The sequence below is a fragment of the Mercenaria mercenaria genome, chromosome 17, assembly GCF_021730395.1.
Source record: "Mercenaria mercenaria strain notata chromosome 17, MADL_Memer_1, whole genome shotgun sequence".
NCBI lineage: Eukaryota > Metazoa > Mollusca > Bivalvia > Venerida > Veneridae > Mercenaria > Mercenaria mercenaria.
The window spans coordinates 23,798,228-23,821,574 of record NC_069377.1 but is presented as its reverse complement, the minus strand read 5'-3'; the positions used below and the strand labels follow the sequence as shown (position 1 = coordinate 23,821,574).

The window sequence follows — 23,347 nt, the reverse complement described above, 5'->3', positions numbered from 1 at the left end:
TATCAACATCACTTTTCCATGACCTGTGCGCGGTATATTACTCATAGACCCAGTCTGATCATTTCTGCTCACCCATTTCATGTCTGTCAGGTGAGAACAGCCCATACGACGTGCAATCCCACGACATGAAAGTTCGGTGTCAACCGTGCCAATGGCCTGATGGCGTTGATCGTACCTTAAACGTGGCATTCTTAACAAAGATATTCTGGGTTTTTAACGTATTCCTTTTAGTCTGTCGACTAACTTTCAAGTGCGATGAATGATTTGCGATAGAATCGACATTGCTCGAAAAAGTTATTTTGCACGTGCGGCCCGTGCCTCAAATGCAGTTCATCGAATTTGACAAATCTTTACACCAGTGACGTCTCAGTTGCGCCAAAATGTAGTCATTTTATGCTTTTATTATATTAATTATTATTATATTAATAACACAGTCCAATGCGATTGTTAATATATAAGGGTCATTAGGGTGGTAACTTTTCAGTGACGCTGAGTATTATGTCATTGTCAATTTGTAACTAGATACTTGTTATTTCTCATTTTCTTCATGCAAAGCATGTATAATTACCATCAAGGAAATACAAAAGAATACAGTTATTTTGTTGTGCCTCTTTAAGATTAGTTATCGTGGAAAGTGCTGATAATACCGTTTCCACGAATTTTCCGTGAGATAAGCAGCGCGTCAGTTCATCCACCATAATAAATGAAACCTTTATTAAATTTGCACAATCCCTATGTTCACCCTGCGTCTGAGACTTTTACAGTTTAGTACGTCTTGCATAGAAAAAAAAATGTCCACACCTTGTACTACTTTTATGTATACTACAAACTTCACTTCAATAAATGCAGTGATCAGATTTTAAAACAGATTTTGAGATGTTTTGATTTTATACGCCCGTCCCTCTTCACCCGTGACGGTCGGCGTCCAAATGCATGTCTGCTCTCTAAGTCGAACAGTTTTTATGATCTTCACCAAACTTTCTGGAAATGTTTGTGGGTATAATATCTCGGCAATATTTGATAGCCACCAAGTCCACCTTAGGCAATCTTTGATTATGGCCCTTGAATTAAACCAAGTTCGATAACGGGCGTATTTTGTGACAGTCGGCACTCTTGTTATGTTTGCCATTCATGAATTTTATAAATGCTTCCGAAAATTACAGGTAAAATTTCTACTTTGTTTATTTCAGTTTTACTTGCTATACACCTATTTTTGTTTAGGTCTTGCAAACTGCGCTGTGTTGGTACTATCGGACATATTTGATTCACACTTTAGATGAAGGTTTCTTAATTCACTTTTATCTTTGATGCAAGATGTACCAAATAATTCATTTCGGGGGTTTCGTTACACTAAAACGCGTTAATTTGCGTTATTGAAACGCTTTCATTAGTTCCCAATTTCAATTAAAGAACAATAAAGTGATTCTGTTTATTTTAGGAACTTTTTATCTATAAAACTCTCTGTGACAGATAAAATATGAAGAAAACTCTCGAAAGCAAAATACTTCCATTAGTTATTAATTGCAGTAAAAGATATAAATTGAGTGTGTGCATTTAGGTATCTATTACACACTTTATAAATCAATAAAATGATTAGAAAACTCTCAAAAGTGTGAGTCACGCTATTGAAATTTTCATGTCCCGTAAAATATTTGCATTGCACTATCGAATTAACGTCTAATTATCATTTTCATTTCGTTGATTAACCGTGAGCGAGGGTAAAAACCAGAGGCAGGTATCTGGATAACATTATGACCATAAGTTTTTGATTATTAAATGAATACATGTATACGAAGATTGCTCAGTCATTATACAAAATACATATTCAGACCAAGTCGCGATATATTTCGTCGGAAAACATATTCAGACCAAGTCGCGACATATTTCGTCGGAAAACATATTCATACCAAGTCGCGATATATTTCGTCGGAAAACATATTCAAACCAAGTCGCGACATATTTCGTCGGAAAACATATTCAGACCAAGTCGCGATATATTTCGCGGAAAACATATTCAGACCAAGCCGCGACATATTTCGTCGGAAAACATATTCAGACCAAGTCGCGATATATTTCGCGGGAAACATATTCAGACCAAGCCGCGATATATTTCGCGGGAAACATATTCAGACCAAGTCGCGATGTATTTCGCTGGAAACATATTCAGACCAAGCTGCGATATATTTCGTCGGAAACATATTCAGACCAAGCCGCGATGTATTTCGCGGAAAAAAACATAAACAGAAACAAAAAAAAAATCGTTCAGACGATATAAGATAGTTTTCGCGAAATTAAAAAAAATAAACAAAATCGGGTTTCTTTTCAATACAAAATCATTGTTCTTTGGAATTCTACTCTCTATCTGGATGGATTTTTCATGTCGAAGTTCAGTTAAACTAATTAATTGTCCAAAGGGAATCGTGAAGTCTGTTTCTACCTTGACCCATAATGAGCATCAAAATGAAGCAACATATGTTAGAACAACAGAACATCAAATCTATTTTGCGATTTTATTCAGTAATTCGGCAACATGAACAAACACTGTTAGTAATTAGCTAGTAAATAAGTCTTTATTTAACTTATAATCCTGAATTCAAACGATGGAAGTGATTGTTCGTCCTTCCCTCAAAAGAAAAATATAGAAACGTAGAACTCTGTATTGTAGTATAATGAACTACAACGGGTTTTATTGTAGCTTTTGAAAATAAAACTTTGAAATAAGACCTTTCTCAAGCATGTAGACGATTTTTTGTCCTTCTATGCCAGTGCAGATTAGACCACGCCTCATAAAATAAAGCCTAGGATTTCATTGGATATCCAGTGTTGAGTTGCTTCAAGATGGCAGCCTTCACTTGGAGTTTGCGGAAGAGAATCACCGTGGAGACGGTGGTAGAAACAAGACCGCCTGCCATTATTATTATCAAAATCAAAAACAAAGCCACGCTCAAACACAGGTTGTTGTTGTCTTCTGGACCTAAAATGGAAAATGTTTCAATTATGTAAGTATATTTTGTACCGAATCTGATTACGTTTAGACATTATTTTTTTTAACAATATTACATTAAGGTGAGAATGGTTACGAAAAAAAATCTTCATTTGCTTTAGTCAAGTAAGACCAGTTCAGAGATTAATAACCTCGCACAGAGTGCCGAACACAATACCTTTGGTATGGTAATAAGTGACACTCAATAATGAGCCGTCGTGGCGGGTGTAGAATGTAGCGACTCGCAAACTTTGTTCCAGCATTTCAGTTCAGTGAATTCACATTGTAAATAGGTTCAGAGAGCTTTGTTTAGTATTTCTGCTCATTTAGATAATACAACTAAGTTGAACTTCTTTCCGTTATGAAAACGAAATTGTACGCTGTACCAGATATGTTTAAAAATTTACAACGTACTCTGAATCACGACTTCTTCTGTTGCTATGGAGATAGAAGAACCAACACTGATGTCTTCGACGGCGTTCTCCTCGGCCTGTCGTTTGGCAATGGCTCTCTTCTTTCTACCGTAACTGTCTATACCATCGACACAGGTTGTCTGCAAAAGTATCAAAACTAAACGTAAAGCAGTGTAGCCGTGGGTTATACTCCTGCAATTGCCTCTAACTAGAGCTATCACTAAAGGTGATGAAAGTACCCCCGCCCGCATGCACTTTCACAGTACATTGTAATTTGACGCACACAAGATTGCATAATTATGTGTACTGTATGTATTTAGACTGTATGTATACAGTAGAGTAACAAAAAATAAAGTCCCATAACTATGCAGAATATTTATCTAAAAGAACGTAACATGCACCGTGCACAACTAGGGTTGGTACTGATCACTTGTGTGACGTTTCATTAAATTGTGTGCAAGGGTTCGGAAGATTAGGCGCGCACAAGATTGCATATGCAGACTGTATGTACATAGTATGTTAACAAGAAACAAAGTCCCATAACTCTGCATTTTTTGTTGTTGAAAGAGCCTAACATGCCCCATGCACAACTACTGTTGTTACTGATCACTTGTGTGAAGTTTCATTAAATTGTGTCAAGGGGATGAGGAGAGATGGTGCGCACAAGATTGTGTGTATGTATATAGAATAGTAACAAAAAACAAAGTCCAGTAACTCTGCAATTTTTTTTTCTGAAAGAACCTCACAGGCCCCATGCACAACTACTGTTGTTACTGATCACTTGTGTGAAGTTTCATTTAATTATGTCAAGGGGATGAGCAGAGATGGTGCGCACAAGATTGTGTCTATGTATATAGTATAGTAACAAAAAACAACGTCCCGTAACTGCAATTTTTTTCCTGAAAGAACCTAACATGCCCCATGCACAACTACTGTTGTTACTGATCACTTGTGTGAAGTTTCATTAAATTGTGTCAAGGGGATGAGGAGAGATGGTGCGCACAAGATAGTGTCTACGGACAGACGGACAGACAGACGGACAGACAGACAACCTTAAACCAGTATACCCCCACTTACAACTTTGTTGTCGTGGGGTACAAAAACCATGTTTATTGTTAGCTCGACTATTCAAAGAATAGTCTAGCTATTCTTCTCAACCTGGCGTCGGCATCGACGTCACACCTTGGTTAAAGTTTTGCATGCAAGTACATATGGCTATCATTCAAAGGCATATAACTTTGAAACTTATTTTTCCTTTTTCTAGGTCAAATACCAAAGTCACTGGGTGAAGTCCCATAACTCTGACAAGTATTTTGGCCAAATTATACCCCATCCTGATGAAAGTTTTACATGCAAGTTACTATCTCAAAAATTAATGCAGAAACTGAATTCAAACTTAACAGAAAAAAAAAAAAAACAGTTTTCATTCATCGTATACAAGGAAAACATCATTTTAGTTAAGCATCGGTTAAATAAGAACTAATAATATACACTAATTGAATGGCTGGCTGGTCAAACTATTGCCCGCCGAGGTCCAAAGACATTAGAAATGAGTTTCGCACTTTTTTTTACTTTAACCCAGCAAACATGTGAACACGATAGACTGGTCAAAAACTATTAACCCGGCATTTGAATTAGAAGTCATGTAATAACATATTTTTTTGAAATATGAAGAATATAATGTGAATTACATATTGCTTCATTAACATAGCTTAAAATAACTTACTGGGCTGCAGGCGCCGAGGCAGACCTGGAGTGTACAAGAGAAAGGCATAGCAACTGCACCGCCGGCAAGAGAGGTCGTTCTAAAAGCTCCGAACTGGGCTTGGATCAATCCCTGGGACACTCTACTGATGTGGGGGAACAATTCAACATCTACTGGACAGCTGCAAATAAAATTGAAACATAATGAGAATAAAAGATAAGATAATATTTATATCACATAATTTAATAATATGAACGTCATTCACAGTCCGGGTTACTTCAACACGAAACTGTTTTACGAAAGTTGATAGAACTTGCAATTACAAGTGCCTCGTATTTGAATATCAAAGTGGTATATATTTAATTTAAGTAACACAGTTGTAAATTCTGGAAACGTTAAGGAGGCAAAAATATCCAAAACTTTAAAATTGATGCAGTTTCTACTTACGCATCTGAGATAATTTCAATGTTGTCGGCGAAGCAGGACCTTGCTTTAATGTCAAAATCCTCTGAAATCAGAAATATTATATAATTTGATATCCAAGTTAAAGGTATAAATGTATTTGAGGTTGAATAGTATTTGGATATACAGTATGTTTTAAAATGAATGGCATAATATGTTTTATAGAAAAATCGCTCGGATATTAAACTTCATTTTCCTGAATTGTGCCGATCATGAACTTGATTTTTTTCATATACAATTTTGTACATTTTCTATCTTCTGCTATATCCATGACATTACAATAAAAATGTAACTATCAAAGAACCGAAAGACTGTCAAGGAGCCTCATATTGTTGAATGAAAAGAAACAACTGATATTTTAATATGCATGGTTTGATTTATAAAGGAAATATAGGCTAAACTTTATACACTGACGAGATATGAAAACGCAACAAACATATGCCTGAATATATTTTGCACTACAAAAATCATCACCTTGAAATGTCCAACACATACACATCTCGATACTCTATACCCATTGTGTTCATTTTACGGTCTGTTGTGCTGATTAAATTTGAAAACAATGGGTATAGAGTATCGAGATGTGTATGTGTTGAACATTTCAAGGTGATGCTTAAATTTTGTAGTAAAAATATATTCAGTCATGTGTTTGTTGCGTTTTCATATCTCGTCAGTGTACAACAGGATCAGCTATGTGAAAAAGAATAAATATACGAACCGATATATTCAGCGTCAAGTTCCATGACCAACGTGACAATGTCGGTAAGTTTGACGGTTCCTCCGTTAACGTTATTGCCGTTACTGTACAAGCTCATGGTAGCTGCGGGTTTTACCGTCTTGTTCAGGCCGGCATCATCGTCTTAGTCCCTAAAGATTGTCAAATGAGAAAGGGTTACGTGATATTTTACGAGGAAGACGTCCAAATTTTATCATTGTTTACTTAACCACTCTTAAGTAATGGCGACCTTAATAGTATTTTCAAATGCCAAAAAAAAAAAAAAAAAACAGAAAAAAGAAAGAAAAAAAAACCACAAAAAACAAATAAAAATGAAACACTGAGTGTTCAAACGAATTTGAGACGTTCGCAATCATGTATATGATTAGTTAATTAGAAAACATTTAATATATCAGGACTTATCACTCACATTTGTATATAAAATTTGTATATAAAATGTTTTTATCTTGAACTAAAATATAAGTCTATGTGACTCAACAGTTATACATCTAAGATGAGAGAAAACGTGAACTTACGCGACGTCAAGGTTGTTGCTGACCGTCAAGTCTGCCAGGTCGGCAATACACATGACAGGAATCTGTTTGTCCTCTCCAGTCTGGTACAGAGATTTCTTCTGGACCATCACCTTGAAACTTTCCTCCTGCAAGCATTTATAACACACAAATTAACAGAAATACATTTAGCAAGCGTTTTTCAAAAAATCTAATAGAAGGGTGGAGAAGACGTATATAGGTGTCAGATAACATGCTACTAAATGATGTGACAGACAGACAGTCAGTCAGACAGACAGACAGACAGACAGAGACATGCATACAAACAAATTAACACAATAATATCGCAAATGATATGCTTGTATTAAGAATTTTACAGTAAATTGCGATTTTCTTTTGTACTCGGTTAAATAGTTTTGTAAAAGAAAAAAACCAACTTTCTATAGCATTTATTTTCTAACTTTGCCCGTTTCCTTTGCCAAACAGCTATCGGAGCAACACAGTAATTTTAAGTCGTTCATGATTCATGAAACCTCTTTATTTACACCATATTTAAAATAGAACCTCCACAATTAACTTACCCATTGAATTCCACACGAGCCGAAGTCGATGGTATAATACGAGACAACCGACGTTGTAAACTGTCGGCAAGCTGTACCCTGGCCTTGGATGTAGATAATACCGCCGTCGGCGCCGTCAGTCAACGTGAGTTCTAGTTTGCTCTTTGTGCAGCTAGTCACCTCCACTGATATTAAATACAAGATTACACTACAGATTTGATCTTTTTACATGATTTAGACAAATATGTTATAATTGTTATGTGTATATCAAGACAATTTCGGACTGCAGTTAAAGAAAGATCCTTATTCCAAGACAGGGATTTCTCAACGGAATAAATCTGTAGATTTATATTTTTATGGTGCTTGAAGATTTATTACTGGTGATTCTAAGGTAATGCACTCGTAAAATGACGATCGGTATTTTCCGTTCGGCTACGTATTCTAGATATGCTGTATTAGATTTCAGCATACTCCGGTTGTTATCGGTTATGGCAGAAGGATGCCGAAATCTCATTAAGATGTCACGTAATCGCACGGAATTTGCCGATTGCTTTTATGGGTCGACTTATTTAAGTTGTACCTTTATTCAGTTTTACACCAATAGGAAATTATTTCTAATTTCTGAAAGACTTTTGAGTTTTACAGATGCACACTAATTTAAAACTGTTAAACAGAAATAAAGACATTTTGCGAGCTGCAGTGGTGAAAACCGTTGATAAGTCTCGGGAGTTTTATCATTAGTAATATCGTAATGTTCCTGTAACAGTAAGGTAGAGGATCAGTTATGACAATCGGTAAATTTCGTGTGATAACGTATTCGTGAATGTTCTTCGACATTCTTCAGCGATAATATATCTCATAATAGCACTTTTAACACACCGTTCATACAGGAGAATGCCGAAATTGCATGAAGAGAATGCATTATCGAATGGAAATTTCTGATTTTCATTACCGGTCCACTGCCTTAACTTGAAACTGCACGCCGGATAAAAGATATATGTAAAATTACACTTACATATAGGATTGAACTGTGCAAGTGCACCTGCAATCACTAACGAAAATGCTATCAACACTTTGCTCGTCATTGTGTCGGCAAACTGAAAAGTAACCAGTCATTTTATTTTTTTCAGTATGACACACACTAAAGAGCTAGTCTTCTTTATTCAATATATATATGAAACCGACAGATTTCCTATGGCTGTAGCATATATCAGGGCCCATTTAAATGTCTGTAATAGAACATTGTAAGTTGTGGAAAAGTCATTCTCATTCATCAGATGTTCGTCAAAATCCCGAGACGAACATTCTCATTCATCAGATGTTCGTCAAAATCCCGGTTCATCCGGGGAATCACGGTAGACCTCTGGTATGCGAGAATGTGGAAAAGTATGTTCATGTTTGATTGAAGAAAAATATTTAACCTGCAAAATCAGCCAAAAAATTGAGACCCCCAAAAATTGAAGTGGTGATATTTGAATCGCGCCATTTTCCTATAGACAAAATAGGTTTGCTCGACAGATACCGAAAAACTAAAAGAAATGAGAGTACTGTATGTTAAATTGTATTTTCAGATTTAAAAACAGAACCTAAAAAGCTTTGCTCGACAGATACCGATAAACTAAAAGAAATGAGTGTTCTGTATGTTAAATTGTATTTTCAGATTTAAAAACAGAACCTAAATGAAAACTTGAGAAATATGTGAGCACACTCAAATAGATTTTTAGTACATATCACATTTTACAATAAAACTTTCCAAAAATAGAAATAAAACCCTTATCGGTTTTTACAGTAAAACATCCGAAAAAGTATGAACTTGGCAAAAACATTGAAAATAAAACAAAGGAATTGTACGAACATATTAAAGAAATCATATAAGAGAAAATAGTACCTTGTTGTACTCCTTCGTTCGGTGAAAATCAACGTCTGACAGGACTGGCAGCCGAAGAAGAGTGTGGTTCTGTGTTTGTTCAGAACTTGGTATTTATACACCGAATATGACATCAAATATTACTGAAGACGTGTCCAATTATTGTCTGTCAATAATTTCATTACTGATTGTTGCAAAAATATGTTTTTTTGGAGTAGATATATCAATTATTAGTAATAGATGCAATATTGTATTAATACCGGTAATCCATAATTAGTAGATATTATTGCAGTCTTTGGAAATTCTGTTTTCTGACATGCAGTTACAAAAAATATTTGGTGAAGCGGACGCATTTTTCAAAGAACAAAATATTAGAACACCAGCCTGATAACTATTGCTGCATTCACCGGGCAGTGTATGTTACTATTTTTATTATTTTTTATTAAGTGTACAATTGGGATTCAAAGTCTGACGAAAATAAGATAAGCAGTCGCTTTAATTATGGGAGAGGTTTATTTGTTTATTTGTTTTTTATTGTATATATGTTATTTGTCAATTGCTATAAACATTGGTGTGTTTAATGCAATAAAAGATTTTGTATTGTATTGTATTGTTTACATCAGATCTTAATTGTTGGTATCGTTATCAACGAGCTTGTACTAGGTTATTAATTAATGCTTTTAATTTAAGAGCTTTTGAATTAGTGAAAATTGAGTTTTGCTGTAATTACCCGTTACAAACTGGACATGAAGACTGACACGTTTCTGGCCGAAAACTTACACTAAAAACCTCAAAAATGAAAGTGCTTAATACTGATGCTTATATTTCACTGTTGATGGAGTGGGGTGTATGTTGGGAGAAGGGGTTGGGTGGTGATGGTTATGATGAAAGCTATTACCTGAGCAACCTTACAGAAAGAGTTCACTCGATCAGATTGTGTTTCCTGTGATCTACTATGAAGAATCTCAACAAGCAGAACAATGTACTATTTTTCCTTTGACAACAATCAGAATGCTAGAGGTTTTAGAACACTGTTCCATTTAGTCTCCAGAGGCCATCTTTTTACTTGTAATGCATTAATGCATATAGTTGATTAACGATATGATTTAACACATTACACTCATTAAAACCAATTTTTAGATGTAAATCCCATTGAAAAACTAAAATATTTTTAATGAATATGAAGTCTTTGTAACTGTAGATTCTTCGTACAATGTTGATAAGCTGAAATGATTGAAATTGATATTTAAAGTGGTTATTTAATCTTTCTGCATTTTTATGTAGACAGCATTGTACATACTAGTAACTTGATGGCCAGGGGCGGTATTCGGCAACGTTCAAAGTTTGAAACAAGAACTTAAGAATATAGAAGATTGAAATTACCATTACTTTGTTTATAGCTGTTATTTCGCACCTTAACAATAAGTATTCGTGCAAAGTTTCATCACTTTTATACCCTTCGGTATGACGATCCAAGAATATATTCTCGTTTTCCTGATAAAGACCAGTTGTTTTCCCGTAGACCTGCATTATAATATTATGGCGTGTACTTCATTCCATAAACCGTAACATCAAATTACACTCGATCTTACTTCCATCAAAATAACGAATGAAATTACATAAATAGTGATATTTCTCTTGAGTATGACTGAAATGCCCCCGGTGAAGGGAGAAAATCGTTTCTCAGTAGGCATTAAGCAAATGTTGATAAAATGTGGACTGAAATACTCTGGGTCAGTTTCGAGAAATAAATCACGCCTTATGTTTGTTTACATTGCTGATCAATCAGAATAGACTGAAGTTTACCTTTTTATAACAACAAAGACGCAAACATGAGAGGACGTAGTATTGTCTTTTTCTTTGTAACGATTTGTAATTAATTATCAGTCCGCGTTTAGGAAATAACATTACATTATCCCGCATAAACACTTTAAAATGGGAGCAAACGTTATTACTTATTCAGCATTTACTATACATACGTTCGTGTGAAAATCATTCAATTATTAATGGTAACTTTTAACACCAGCACGTGTGGCTTTTCGGCTTTGATAAAATTTTAAAAAAAGCCATGAATTATACATTCACACCCTAACTTATTTCTATATTTCTAAATTCGCAAAAATAATTCGCTAGTTTGCTTTAACGAAATGCAAATTCTTTATCGTAAAATATTTAAGAAAGTATATACAGAAATAAACATGCTTGATAATCTCGAAACAATATAAAGGGGTTTCAGACAGTCTGACGTTTTCATATAGTTGTTTGATCATGGTATTTTTAAGTCTAAGTATTTTTGTATTGTAGGGTCTTAAATACTTTTTTTAAATACAAGATATTCTGAGATAATAGCCCTTTTACGTATAACATTTACACACTCACTGTCCTGTCGCTCGCTTGAAAATTATTGAACTGCTTTACAATTACAGGTGATTACAGAAAAACGCAAGACAAACTGTTTTGTGACAACCGCAATACTGACTCTACAAATGTGGTCTACAAACTTAACTTGGGGAACGCAAGGTTATGATAATCTGTCACTTGTTAGCCGAGTTATCGCAGTTACCTGAGAGCCGGGTATTCCTATCTGCATCTACATCCAGTGGTAGATTATTTTACTTGCATACCGTATTTTACAAATTTTAGACTAAATAAAGCGGAACGATATACTTTCTTCGTAGCACTCTTTTTTTACTGTATCGTAATTAAATAAAGTGCGAAAAATTATCGTCAAAAACAACAAAGTTCCGGTTTAATTTTGCCATTTGTAGCGTAACATTTTTTTCTTTGTAAAATAATTTGTTTTGATTCGAGAAATAAACTATATGTAATGAAAAACAACTTTCAAGGTATTTGATTTGTATCTCATTCTACATGAAAAATATATTCAATTCATGAATCGTCAGTTGTCATTAACAGCACGAGCGTCATATGGCATGGGAGTGCCTCATGGGGTTTTGTCGGGGTGGGTAAAATTCCCGGAAATGCCAGACTCTGGTGTACAAGAATGCGTAGGCCTTTCATTGACCGAGCCGATTATCTGACATGTATCATTTAACTCATTATTGATAAATGTTATATTTGTAGGTACATGTATTCCTTTGGATGACTACATTTTAACTAGAAGTTTCAAAACTAAAATTGAATTTATTTTCTCGATAGACGAAGTATTTAAAGAAAGCCCTGATATTAGAACATTCGTCAGCTGCTGGCTTTAAGTATCACTTGCCTATGCTTTCGTACAGATGTCTAGAATGTAACGTTAGTTTTTTAATGACACCCAGATTATAAAGCTGGCTTATTTGCATAGGCCATATGGCTTGTTGTCCTGACGGTCTAGAAGATTATATCGACTATCCTCACGTACACTGATATAGAGAGCTGTTTGAAGTTATATAGACTCTACATGGAAAATAGCATTCGCCTTATGGTCATATAGTGAGACCACATTTCTGTTCAGCTTTAATGATAGTATCTGGAAAAATGCACTTGCTAAGATATTCAAGTTACATAAACACAAAAAGTTGGGATTTAATAAGTGGGCCTTACAAGAGATTCTTCCACTCTCCAACAGATGTCTATCTTTTTAGCATATCTTTTTAGCTTTTCTGTACATAAATACTTCTGTCTAGGGCGTATCTATAGCTTTACTAAACACCAATATCATAAAGCTGGCGTATTTATATAAATCGTAGTGGCTTGTGGCTCTGATGGCATTTAGGAGCCCAGACACCAGATAGTTTTATCATATTTAATTAGTGTTTACAAGCGTTTTTCTATATGCAAAAGTAAAAAGTTACATACTGGTGTCTAGGGCGTAACGTTAGCTATACAATGACACACAGATCATGAAGCTAGCTTATTTGTGTTAGTCGTATCGCTATGTATTGGCTTGTGGTCTTGAAACCATTCAGGAGCCCATATAGCAGAAATTATTAACTTAATTACATGCACTGAAATTTGATACGGAATAGTGCATTCGCCTTGTGTCCATACAATGACACAACATTAAAAGAAATGAAATTATAACTATATCCTGTATCTAAAGATGCTATATACCGGTTATGATAGTAATATACCACAATAATATGCTGCTTTTATGCAGTCTAGAACCGGATTTGTGTACATCCTAGAATGTCATTTATATAAACATCATTTATTGCGATTTGTATCTGTATGCCCTCTTCTGAAATATGAAGATCACAGGGAATTAGTTTATAATGCAGAGGAATGTAAGATAAGTTGTATTCAGTGATCCCTATAATAGTGCTACAGTTTGGTTCTAAGAGCGGCCAACAAATCAAAATTGAAAAGGGCAAGTTTTCGTAAATTTTTCCCGCCACTAAACATTTACCTTAAGTCCTGATATTTGTATTCGATTCGATTCACAAATCATTAATCAGGGAAAACTTGGTAAAACGAAGGCTACGCAGTCAATATATTATCTTAAAACGCAATGAAAGAGAACAACAAAAGATTAGAATGTTATATGTTACATATAGATATGCCCCATATATGCTACGAAAATGTTTGTAAACTGTTACACATTTTGTATATCAACAAGATAGAGCTTACATTCAATCACAATATACAGCGTATGCCTGAATTCTGCAAGTTTATTTCATACACAATAAAGTTAAATACGGACAGCATGATTTTTATGTTATATGTGAGCCTTACCAAAGATTCTGTTATGTTTGTCGAAAAAGGTATTTCTTTCAGTTTTATCATATTTCATTTGAGTTTTACTCTCTCATATCTGAATAAAAATGCACACTGTTACATACAGGTGTCAAGGTCGTTTCATTAGCTTTCCAATGACATTCAGATCATAAAGATGGCTTATTTGTTAAAGTAGGATTAGCTTATTATCCTGACACAGTTTAGGACCCCAAATAGACGAGTTTATTGCTTTACCTTATGGACACTCTCATTTGATATGGAACGGTGCATTCATCTTGTGGCCATACAGTGAATCAACATTGAAAGCAATGAAATAATTACTATATCCTGATCTTACGCACTATATACTGGTTATATGGTAATATACTCACTAAGATATGCTGCTTTTAACGTGTCATTCCGGCATTTAGAATTGTATTTGTTTAAATTCTAGAATATAACTTATTTAAAGACCTTTATTGAGTACGAGATCTGTACACCCTTTTCAGAAATCTGAAAAAGAAAGATTATAAGTTTACCATGTAGACAAATAGTATACACAAACATCTATTATCCTGGTACAGTTCAGAAAGTTGTCCACAAACTAAAATTGGGAACGCAAAATTTCGTACTATTGGCCCAAACAATTTTCTGAGATGTATTTCAAGGACACGCCCGTTTTAATTATTATCTGTAATCGTTATTATGTAATTATTCCTTTGGATTAAACTTTCAATTTTTTATTGATCTGACGTTCTCGGTAGAGATGGTCGAGAGTAAAATATGTGCTGATACAAGTGGTCGGTTTAAATGACCAAATATTCGTCAGCTAATACTTGCTAGAAATAAAGCTGCAAAGTAAATATATGACATTAAAGGATTTTTAAAGAAAATACACAAAAACTAGAATGTTGTACATGCCGTAGATAGACATGCCCCTATACGGTACGAAAGGATTGTTACGCATACCCCTATTATACTGTACGAAAGGATTGTTACGCATGTAGTATGTCGACATAATGAGCTTATGTTCGTCATGTATTTCACAAGTAGCTTTCTTAGATATTCAGGTTAAATACACAGTAAAAATTGGGATTTTATATGTGAACCTTACAAAAAAATCCTGCGCATAGCTCAAATAGACTTTCACTTCATATTTTGTGAGCGTGTTACTGTCACTTATCCATCATCAAAAGGAAACTGTTACATACTGGTGTCTTTCGTAACGTTAGTTTTACACCCAGACCATAAAGCTGGCTCATTCTTGTAAGTCGTATGGTTTTGACACCATTTAGGAACCCAGGGAGCAGATATTACCGACTTTCTTTACCTACTGGGAAGGTGAACTCGACCTGTGGCCAGACGTAATGAACGCTTTACTATATACTATATTTTTGACAAAATATATAGGTTTTGTTTAATATAATTAAAAATAATAAAATAATCAGCACTGTGAGGACTCGAACTAATATTTGGCGCATTATATTTGGTCATATGACCAAAAATAGTTAAATCTACCGCTATGGAAGTTTGGTTAAATTCTACTTTGTAGAACTTTTTCTATATGCGGAAAGTTGATGATAAAGGTAAAATCAAATTATATAATATTGTAGATTTTTTTTTTACTCGAACGTGCAGAACTACCGTAAGGGAAGATATTTATAATAATCTTTACCTATTTTTTTGTATCTTGGGATTAATAAGCTTTTTTTTGAAAATTTATAAACATTGATATTGATGACCATATAATTTGAGTTTCATAGGACAATTGTTTATGGTCTATTGCTTTAGGGGTCAAAAGTCACAGTTACCTCAAACCTGAACACGTTTCTGCTCAGTAAGTAATGAGCGTTGTGGTAAACTTCGTAGGATGATTATAAGGATCTTACATGCCTGCCTGTGTAAGACGGGGTTTCCCTACCCGAGGGACAGTGTGGAATGGAAAACCGAGCGTTAGCGAGGTTTTTATCCATGCTGTCCCGAGGGTAGGGAAAGCAGCCGTCTTACACAGGCAGACATGTTAGATCATTTTTCTTGCCTATCATGTTCAAAATAGATCGTGGAGACAAATAGGTTTGGGGATTTCCTGACATTATTTTTAAAGTTTATGACGTCACAATGGTACCAGTAGGCCTACTATGTGACGTCACCTTAGTGCATGCTATTTTAGACAAAGTTTTTCCCTAGGGAAAGACAGGAATATCTATCCCCGGCGCGTGCTCGGATAAATGTATACTTTCCCCGCTAGGCAGGCAAGAATGTCTGCAGTCAAATAACCCCAATTGTTTTGGTGCCATCAGCAGTTCAAAGATCAAAGTAACCTCGAGATTGAAAAAGGTTTCCACACAATAAGTAATGAACGCTTTCGTCTGCCATAAATTATTATCAAGCTTCATACCACGATTGTCTGCAATCAGCATTTTTGGGGTATTTAGCCGTAGATCAAGGTCACAGCCTACAAAAATTACACATCAGGTTGCTTCCATTAGGTCATCATGTGAGCATATGTTTTTTACAAGGAGCTGTTGCCATTGTTAATTAGCATCACATCTATTTCTTTTTTTGTTTCGTTTAATGTCACTCCGACAAAGGTCACAATTATGGTGACTTTTCAAGTTTTTTTATGGTGAAGAAAAATTCCAGGCACACATATTTCAGGCATTGGCGAACACCTGGGCAGATCCACTGACTTTCCGAAAGCCAGCTAAATGGCTTCCTCACATGAAGAATTCCACATCCCAAGCGAGACATTAAACCCTTTTCGGGGAGGAGCAAGTGATTCGATGTCAATGAACTTAACACTCGGGCATGGAGGTCCCTCATTTATTTCTTAAATGTTATGAGGCAATATACGACTGAAGAGAAATAGCGAGCTTTCATCTCTTGTAAGATTCAATGAATTGTTGATTTTTGCATTTTGCCTATAACACTTTTTGAAAGAGATTTATTTTCACTTGTGCATCTTGATGGGCATTATTTCTTACCATCAGCCTGCTTTGCTTCCTTGACTTCTATTTATTCGTGTTTTTGAAACAGCAGAACAATCAAATGATCCGAGAAAATTGAATGTTTTGTTGAAGCATAGCAATTTCTGTTGTAAATCAAAAGGAAACAAACACTTGTGATCAGATAACAGATCAAAGCCCTGAGAGGACTGTAGGGAAGCGTAGCTGAACTGGTAGGCATTTTAATAGAGAAGCCAGGCAAGAAAAGAGTCTATCATTTTGCAATATTTCACTAAATGCTTCTAGTTTTTTGTACTCATTCAACAAAAAATGTAACCCGCATCCAGACCAAAGTCGGTAACGGTTACTCGAATCATAATCTTTGACTTGACTCTTAATCTAATGGATCTAATAGGGAACCAATATCTGTACGTATGAAATAAGATCATCAGTAAAAGTAGAATAAGGATTTAAAGGGCGCTTTGACCTTGACACCAAAACCAAAAACCAAATCAACATTTTTTTTAAATCTTTCAAAACTGTGCAACAATTTTTTTAAAATCTTACGTAAAACAAAGTGAGATGAAACATTCAGTATGTAGTAGGCCCAATATTTTCTTAAATTCAAGAAATCCAACTGATTCACTTACGAGCATTGTGTGCACACTTGAAAATAATTGGGTGAGACTAGCAGCATATCAACAAAATACCACAAGAGGGTTGTCAGCATCATATCAGAAATATATAAGAAAGAGGCCCTATTGGCATTTTTAATTATGAATGACTACTGCTCTTTTTTTTTGCAAATGCTTCATTAAAAATCTATATCCGTGATTTTCACGTTATAAAGATTGATGCTACCGGCGACTTATATTTTTAGCGGATAAATATTATAGTTTTCTGTGTGTCACTCACCTTGGTCACATGACAAATATTTACCGCGAAACTAAAGTAGTTCAACGAGTAGACATAAATCAATACATTTTTAAAATTTATATGTCACATTTTTTACTTAGTAAAAACAATGGAATACGGGCTGGGCAATTTTCTTGTCGGTATGAGGGAAATTTTTGGCTCGAACCCCACTGCCAACCGGACTGTAAAAGGTTATGGTCTAGTACTTTTATTCAAAAATACGATGGTTAGGAAAATTAACGGACCCGTAATAGTGTACCTCCCTTTTTTGAAGATTATTCAGTTCATACCATAACCTACTTTAACTAATTTTTCAGGAGGGCGTAGGCTCAAACCCCACTAGGACCAAACTTATTCAATTATTTCTTTTATCTAGTAAGATAAACTGATTTTTTTCAGGACTTTTTATTGATTTGTTGATTTGTTTTTGCGGAAAAAGGACCAAAAGGATAAGGCACAGTTTGAGCCCCCATATTTCAAAGAAAATGAAAAGAAAAATAAATCTCAACGATAGGAATTATTTGAAAGAGGATTAATCTTGCATTTTTTGAAGAAAAATGTATCAGTTTTGCGTTATAAGTCATGATCCATGGTCTAGTTTCATGTCATCAACACAGATTTTGCACATTTTTAGACATTTTTAGACATTTTTATGCACTGAATCACCAAAGTACGACACGAGCGCAGTGGAGAACAATTATGGTTTTTGGACATGTTTTGAGGATTTCAAAAACACGGAGAATGATACATGAGAAAAAATTGTTCTAGGGTGCGCTCGTAGTTAATTTTGAACAAATATGGTATTTTGTCGGAACAGTTTACTCTAAAAATAGCAATATAAAGGAACGAAACTCTTGATTTACTTGAAGAGCTTGGCGTAAAGGTAAGTAATTTAACATGTTGTGACGTCATGCGGAAGTGATTTCGTTTGCTTGAAACTTAGGTAAAGTGGCTATTTTTGAGTCGGGGCTTTGCTCCGACTCAATGGAATAATAGACGGTTAATGAAAACCACTACACTTTTTAGTGCAAAACGGCAAATAACAAAAATTAGTGCAGCCATAACAAAGCGCGTGAATATCATCAGGACTTTTTACGGCTATTTTTATATTAACGGCTATTCTTAGAATGCAGTCGCCAGTGACGTCACCGATATATGTCATACATACCGCTTGATTAAGTTGATACACACAACAAACACGATTGCTTCTGAGAAACTATTCCAAATAAAAACTTGACGGAAACCGTATTCCAAGGGCGAAGTTTCGCTCAAATGATATAAATGAGCATTCGGTATTTGAGCTGAAACACTGGCTTGAATGTGGATTACCTAACCGTGGAGATAAACCGAAAGTTATAGTAGAATAGGTTCATAAAGAACGTATAACGTTCGTTGTTCAGCAACACTTCTCGTGACTTGATTACACCTGAATCCGTATCCTATAATTGCAGATTAGAATGTTCGCTTTCATTTTTTAAACCTAGCTTATTTTGTGGTATGTACATCTTAAATAGTTTTAAGACAGGAAAGTGCACAGACTGGAAATTATACACTGTTTTTTTAAAGAGCCTACTGACTATACTGTCTTTGAATGGGACTAAAATTTCATTTTCATTTTTTTATTGAATGGCTCCATAATGTCTCTCAAGTAGCTACGGAAATCTTCCTTTTTCTTGTAGATTAACAAGTCATATTGAATTTAAAATTAATCAAATATATGTAGCAGAAAAAAAAATTGCACATGTGTTTTGTGTCAAAAGCTAAAACATGAATTTAAATCTTTATCACTACATTTTATGGTCAAACGAACGATCGATTTGTCATTCATTCACATATGTATAAGTTCTATTATCGGGTGTCCTAAGTAGCTCAGTTGGTAGAGCGTTGGCGCATTAAGTCGTAAGTCCGAGGTTCGGATCTAGGCTGCACAACTTTTCCTTAGACTGTTACATTTGGATATTCTACTGAGACGTCACCCTTAGAGTCAATGCGGAACAAAGCAGTCTGATTGGGGTGTGCATCTGAATTCGGTTAATAGTCTGCGTCAGACATTAGCGAAGAGAGCAAATTTTCTTGCAATAAGTGGAAAGGTGTGTAGCGGTTCTCGTACTGGTCGGCCATTGTAGCTCAATTGGAAGAGCGTAGGCATGAAAAGCCGAAGGTTCGAGTCCCGGTCTAGGCTGCACATGTTTTCTGAGACCGTTTCATGATGATAAACATGACTTTCATCTGTTATCAAAACTGACTAAAAAAGTGGTAGTTGTATGTGTCCGTATATCATGTATAATTTGTTTTTATACTGCAAACCACGTACTTAGTGTAAAATATGTTTTCATCTTATGAAAATAGGATTTATGTGCAGCCAGCATGTAAACTTACTTGTGAATTAGGTTCATTACATGCAGGCTAGGGGTCTGGTAATGACCAACGAACCCCTGGGACCTCCATGGCCGAGTGGTTAAGGTCGCTGACTTCAAATCACTTGCCTCTCATCGGTGTGGGTTCGAGCCTCACTCGGGGCGTTGAATTCTTCATGTGAGGAAGCCATCCAGCTGGCTTACAGAAGGTCGGTGGTTCTACCCAGGTGCCCGCTCTTGATGAAATAATGCACGGAGGGGCACCTGGGGTCTTCCTCCACCATCAAACCTGGAAAGTCACCATATGACCTATAAGTGTGTCGGTGCGACGTTAACCACCAGCCCCACTCCAAAAAAATAAAAATAAAAATAAAAATATAAATAAATAAATAAATAAAAATATAAATAAATAAATAAATAAACAAACAAACGGACCCGTGGCGGTGCGGTAATCAAATTATGCACTTGTAGTTGTACTGCTATGTACCATGTTAACAATGTATATGATACTTGCTGAGGAAAAGCTATGATTTATTGTCATAAACATAGTTTTTGTTAAATATTTTATGTAAACAGCTCTCACTTGGTGACATTAGTAACTGTTAAAATCTACTCTGTTAGTAGAATGAATTAAGCAATGCAACAATTCCAAGTCTAAAATATTAAAAGTAAAAGTTTAACTTTATTATTCTAATCGCAATAACAAATGCGACATAAATGTTGTTACCGCTTTTGTTACTTGTACATATACTTTTATTTGAAACTAGAATTGAACCATTTGACCGAACATGTTATTGATCAAAAAATGGAGCTCAGTATCTCTGACAGTTAAAATGTACATACTTATACAAGATTCCAGAAACATAAGTTTCAAATATTGTGACTGATTTCCTATAAGATGAAAAGTGTAACTTAATCAACTACTTGTCAAGTTTATCATTTCAGGTGTTTGGAGTGTATACCAGTAATAATGTTGGAAGTTTTAAGACAAAAATTGTTATTTCTGTTGACAAGGGAAGTGGGTACGAGCAGAAGTAAGAGTCATTTAACAGACTGCGAGAAAGGAGTTGGACGACCATTCCAGTTCTTCCAATAACAGCCTGGAGGATACATGCGCTTTTGTTATTGATTGATATATGGAAATATTACTGAATCTGCAAAAGTGACTGTTTCTGTTAAGCTCTGACAGACTCAGTGAAATATAAAACAAGTACTAATACAGATGCTAAGACTTAGAAAAAAGATGTAATTAAATTGCTGGAAGCCACCATATTGGAATGAAGCTTTATCTAAGTGTTGTATTGTCATACTACCGGGCATAATTTGCAGTGCGGCGCTGTCGCATGTTTGGCCAAAATCTTTTAAAAGATGAATTTCATTTACAAGCAGGTTCTTTGTTTTCTTCACAGAAGTGCTCATTTATTTAGCAAAGTTGGTCTAGCACTTCTTGTGATTGCACGAGAGATCCGTAACAGCACTTTGATAAAGGATATTACATAAGTGTCTTTTCATATTGAATTTTTAAACAAGTTGAATAATATAAAGAAATGCGAGGCTCTAACAAGCATTAATTAGGGTACATGTTAGCGTTTACTATTGAAACAACAAAAAATCTACTGTCTTTCACTATAGAAACAAGTTAATTTGACCAATTCTCATATATATTTTAAACTATATCGACATCAAAACTTTAATACTCTAGTATATTATCATTTTTATTCATTGGCTTTATTACAGTCCCACGAAGTCAAACATGTGGTCAATTAACATCTCTGAATCTGAAATTCTGAATGGCAAACAATACAGATCATGATCAGACTGTTCAGATGTACATACTGAATATGATCAGACTGCACAGTTGTGCATGCTGATCGTGATCTACACTGATTGCAAAGGCAGAATCAAGCATGATATTCAGCATTGTTGTCCTGTTTACCCTTACCCTGCTCAATTTAAATAATCAATATTTCCATCTTTGAATCTGGAAATACTACCATTAATTGTAAAAATAGATGCTAACAAAAAGATACTAATACTAATCCGAGAAAAAAAAAAAAGGAAACAAAATTATCACTAGTTAAATTATCATATTTTTCGTATGAGAACGAATTTGTTTGGGTGCAAATGAAAAGTATTAAAAAAAATGTACTCTGATGACTTATATTGCTGTTGCATGAAATATAATACTGGCATTACAGGAAAAGAGTGATTGAATTCAAGTTTTTGAACTCTGAATAGGTTTAAATAGTTTGATAAATGTGTTTCAAAGTAACAACACCAAAGAAAAACTGTAACAGTCTCAAAAAAATGGAGCGCGGTACAGGTCCTTATACATTCCAGACTCCTGTGATTAGAGCTTTTGACAGCATTTGCATAGCATTTTTGTCATTATTATAGGGCCTATACGTCATTATTACAAACCTATAATCCTCGATATTTTTCAATGCTTTAAGCGCGTCATACAATATTATTACTTGATCAGTCGGCGGAAATCTTTCGTCAAATTCGTCCAAGAAAATGATTCTGTAAATTGTATACTAAATACGCGTAATATAAACCAGATCTAAATACATGTATTGCGGTACTAACTTGGTCACACAAGGGAGGAACTTGTGTATGACAGCCATTTTTAATCAGAATGGGCTATTCAAGAAAATATTCCAGAAAACATCTGTCTCACCCCCCGTTGAAACATTTTTTTTTTTTTGGGGGGGGGGGGGGGGGGGGGAAGGGTGAGTGGGCGACCAGGAAAGGGTTGTAATTAGCAGTTCTAAAGCCGAGTCAAAGGAAGTGGTATTTTACAGATAAATGTGAATGGGGCGGTAAGGGGGGTGGGGGCTTTCGAGTAACCCAATGGGGATAAGGTATTTGGGGTATTTTCGTGGAAGGAAAGTGGGTATTTTGAGTTAAAACAGGGTGTGGAAGGTTGAGGGGATAGGTAAAATGTCTTCGAGAAGGTAGGTTTTTTTTCCCCAAAAAATCTACATTCATGGGGAGGGAGGGGAATGGGGGATGGTATTTGAATTTCTGGAGTAGTCCAGTTATCCAAGATTCCTCTTTGAGCCCTAGCCCAAAATGGTTGCATATTCTTCTCACCTTGAGCTTAAAATACATTGTTTGAATGATTGTAAAAATATACATTTTATAGTACACCGAACATGTGACTGTGCCGTAACTGCTTGATTTATTATTGATGCAATATGTTTTCACAGAATGGTGTCAGAGTGAAATTACAAATTATGTAAAATCTCTTC

General features: G+C 35.1%; 1 protein-coding gene across 1 annotated transcript; it reads right to left on the bottom strand.

The window, feature by feature from the left end:
* Positions 1-2,504: 2,504 nt before the first annotated feature.
* LOC123535911 (uncharacterized) lies at positions 2,505-9,518 on the bottom strand. Its single transcript, XM_053527705.1, has 9 exons — positions 9,239-9,518; positions 8,366-8,447; positions 7,372-7,535; positions 6,815-6,939; positions 6,253-6,424; positions 5,549-5,607; positions 5,123-5,282; positions 3,398-3,536; positions 2,505-2,974 (listed from the first exon to the last, which is right to left on the bottom strand). The coding sequence occupies exons 2-9, from the start codon at positions 8,433-8,435 to the stop codon at positions 2,799-2,801; spliced, it is 1,065 nt and encodes a 354-aa protein (XP_053383680.1). The 5' UTR covers positions 8,436-8,447; positions 9,239-9,518; the 3' UTR covers positions 2,505-2,798.
* Positions 9,519-23,347: the final 13,829 nt, after the last annotated feature.

Coding starts and splice junctions, on each gene's coding strand:
- LOC123535911 (XM_053527705.1), bottom strand. CDS start 8,435: ATGACGAGCAAAGTGTTGATAGCATTTTCGTTAGTGATTGCAGGTGCA. Junction 6,940..7,371: donor GCTCGTGTGGAATTCAATGG/GTAAGTTAATTG, acceptor AAATGCTTGCAG/GAGGAAAGTTTCAAGGTGAT. Junction 5,608..6,252: donor TTTATTCTTTTTCACATAGC/TGATCCTGTTGT, acceptor CTGATTTCAGAG/GATTTTGACATTAAAGCAAG.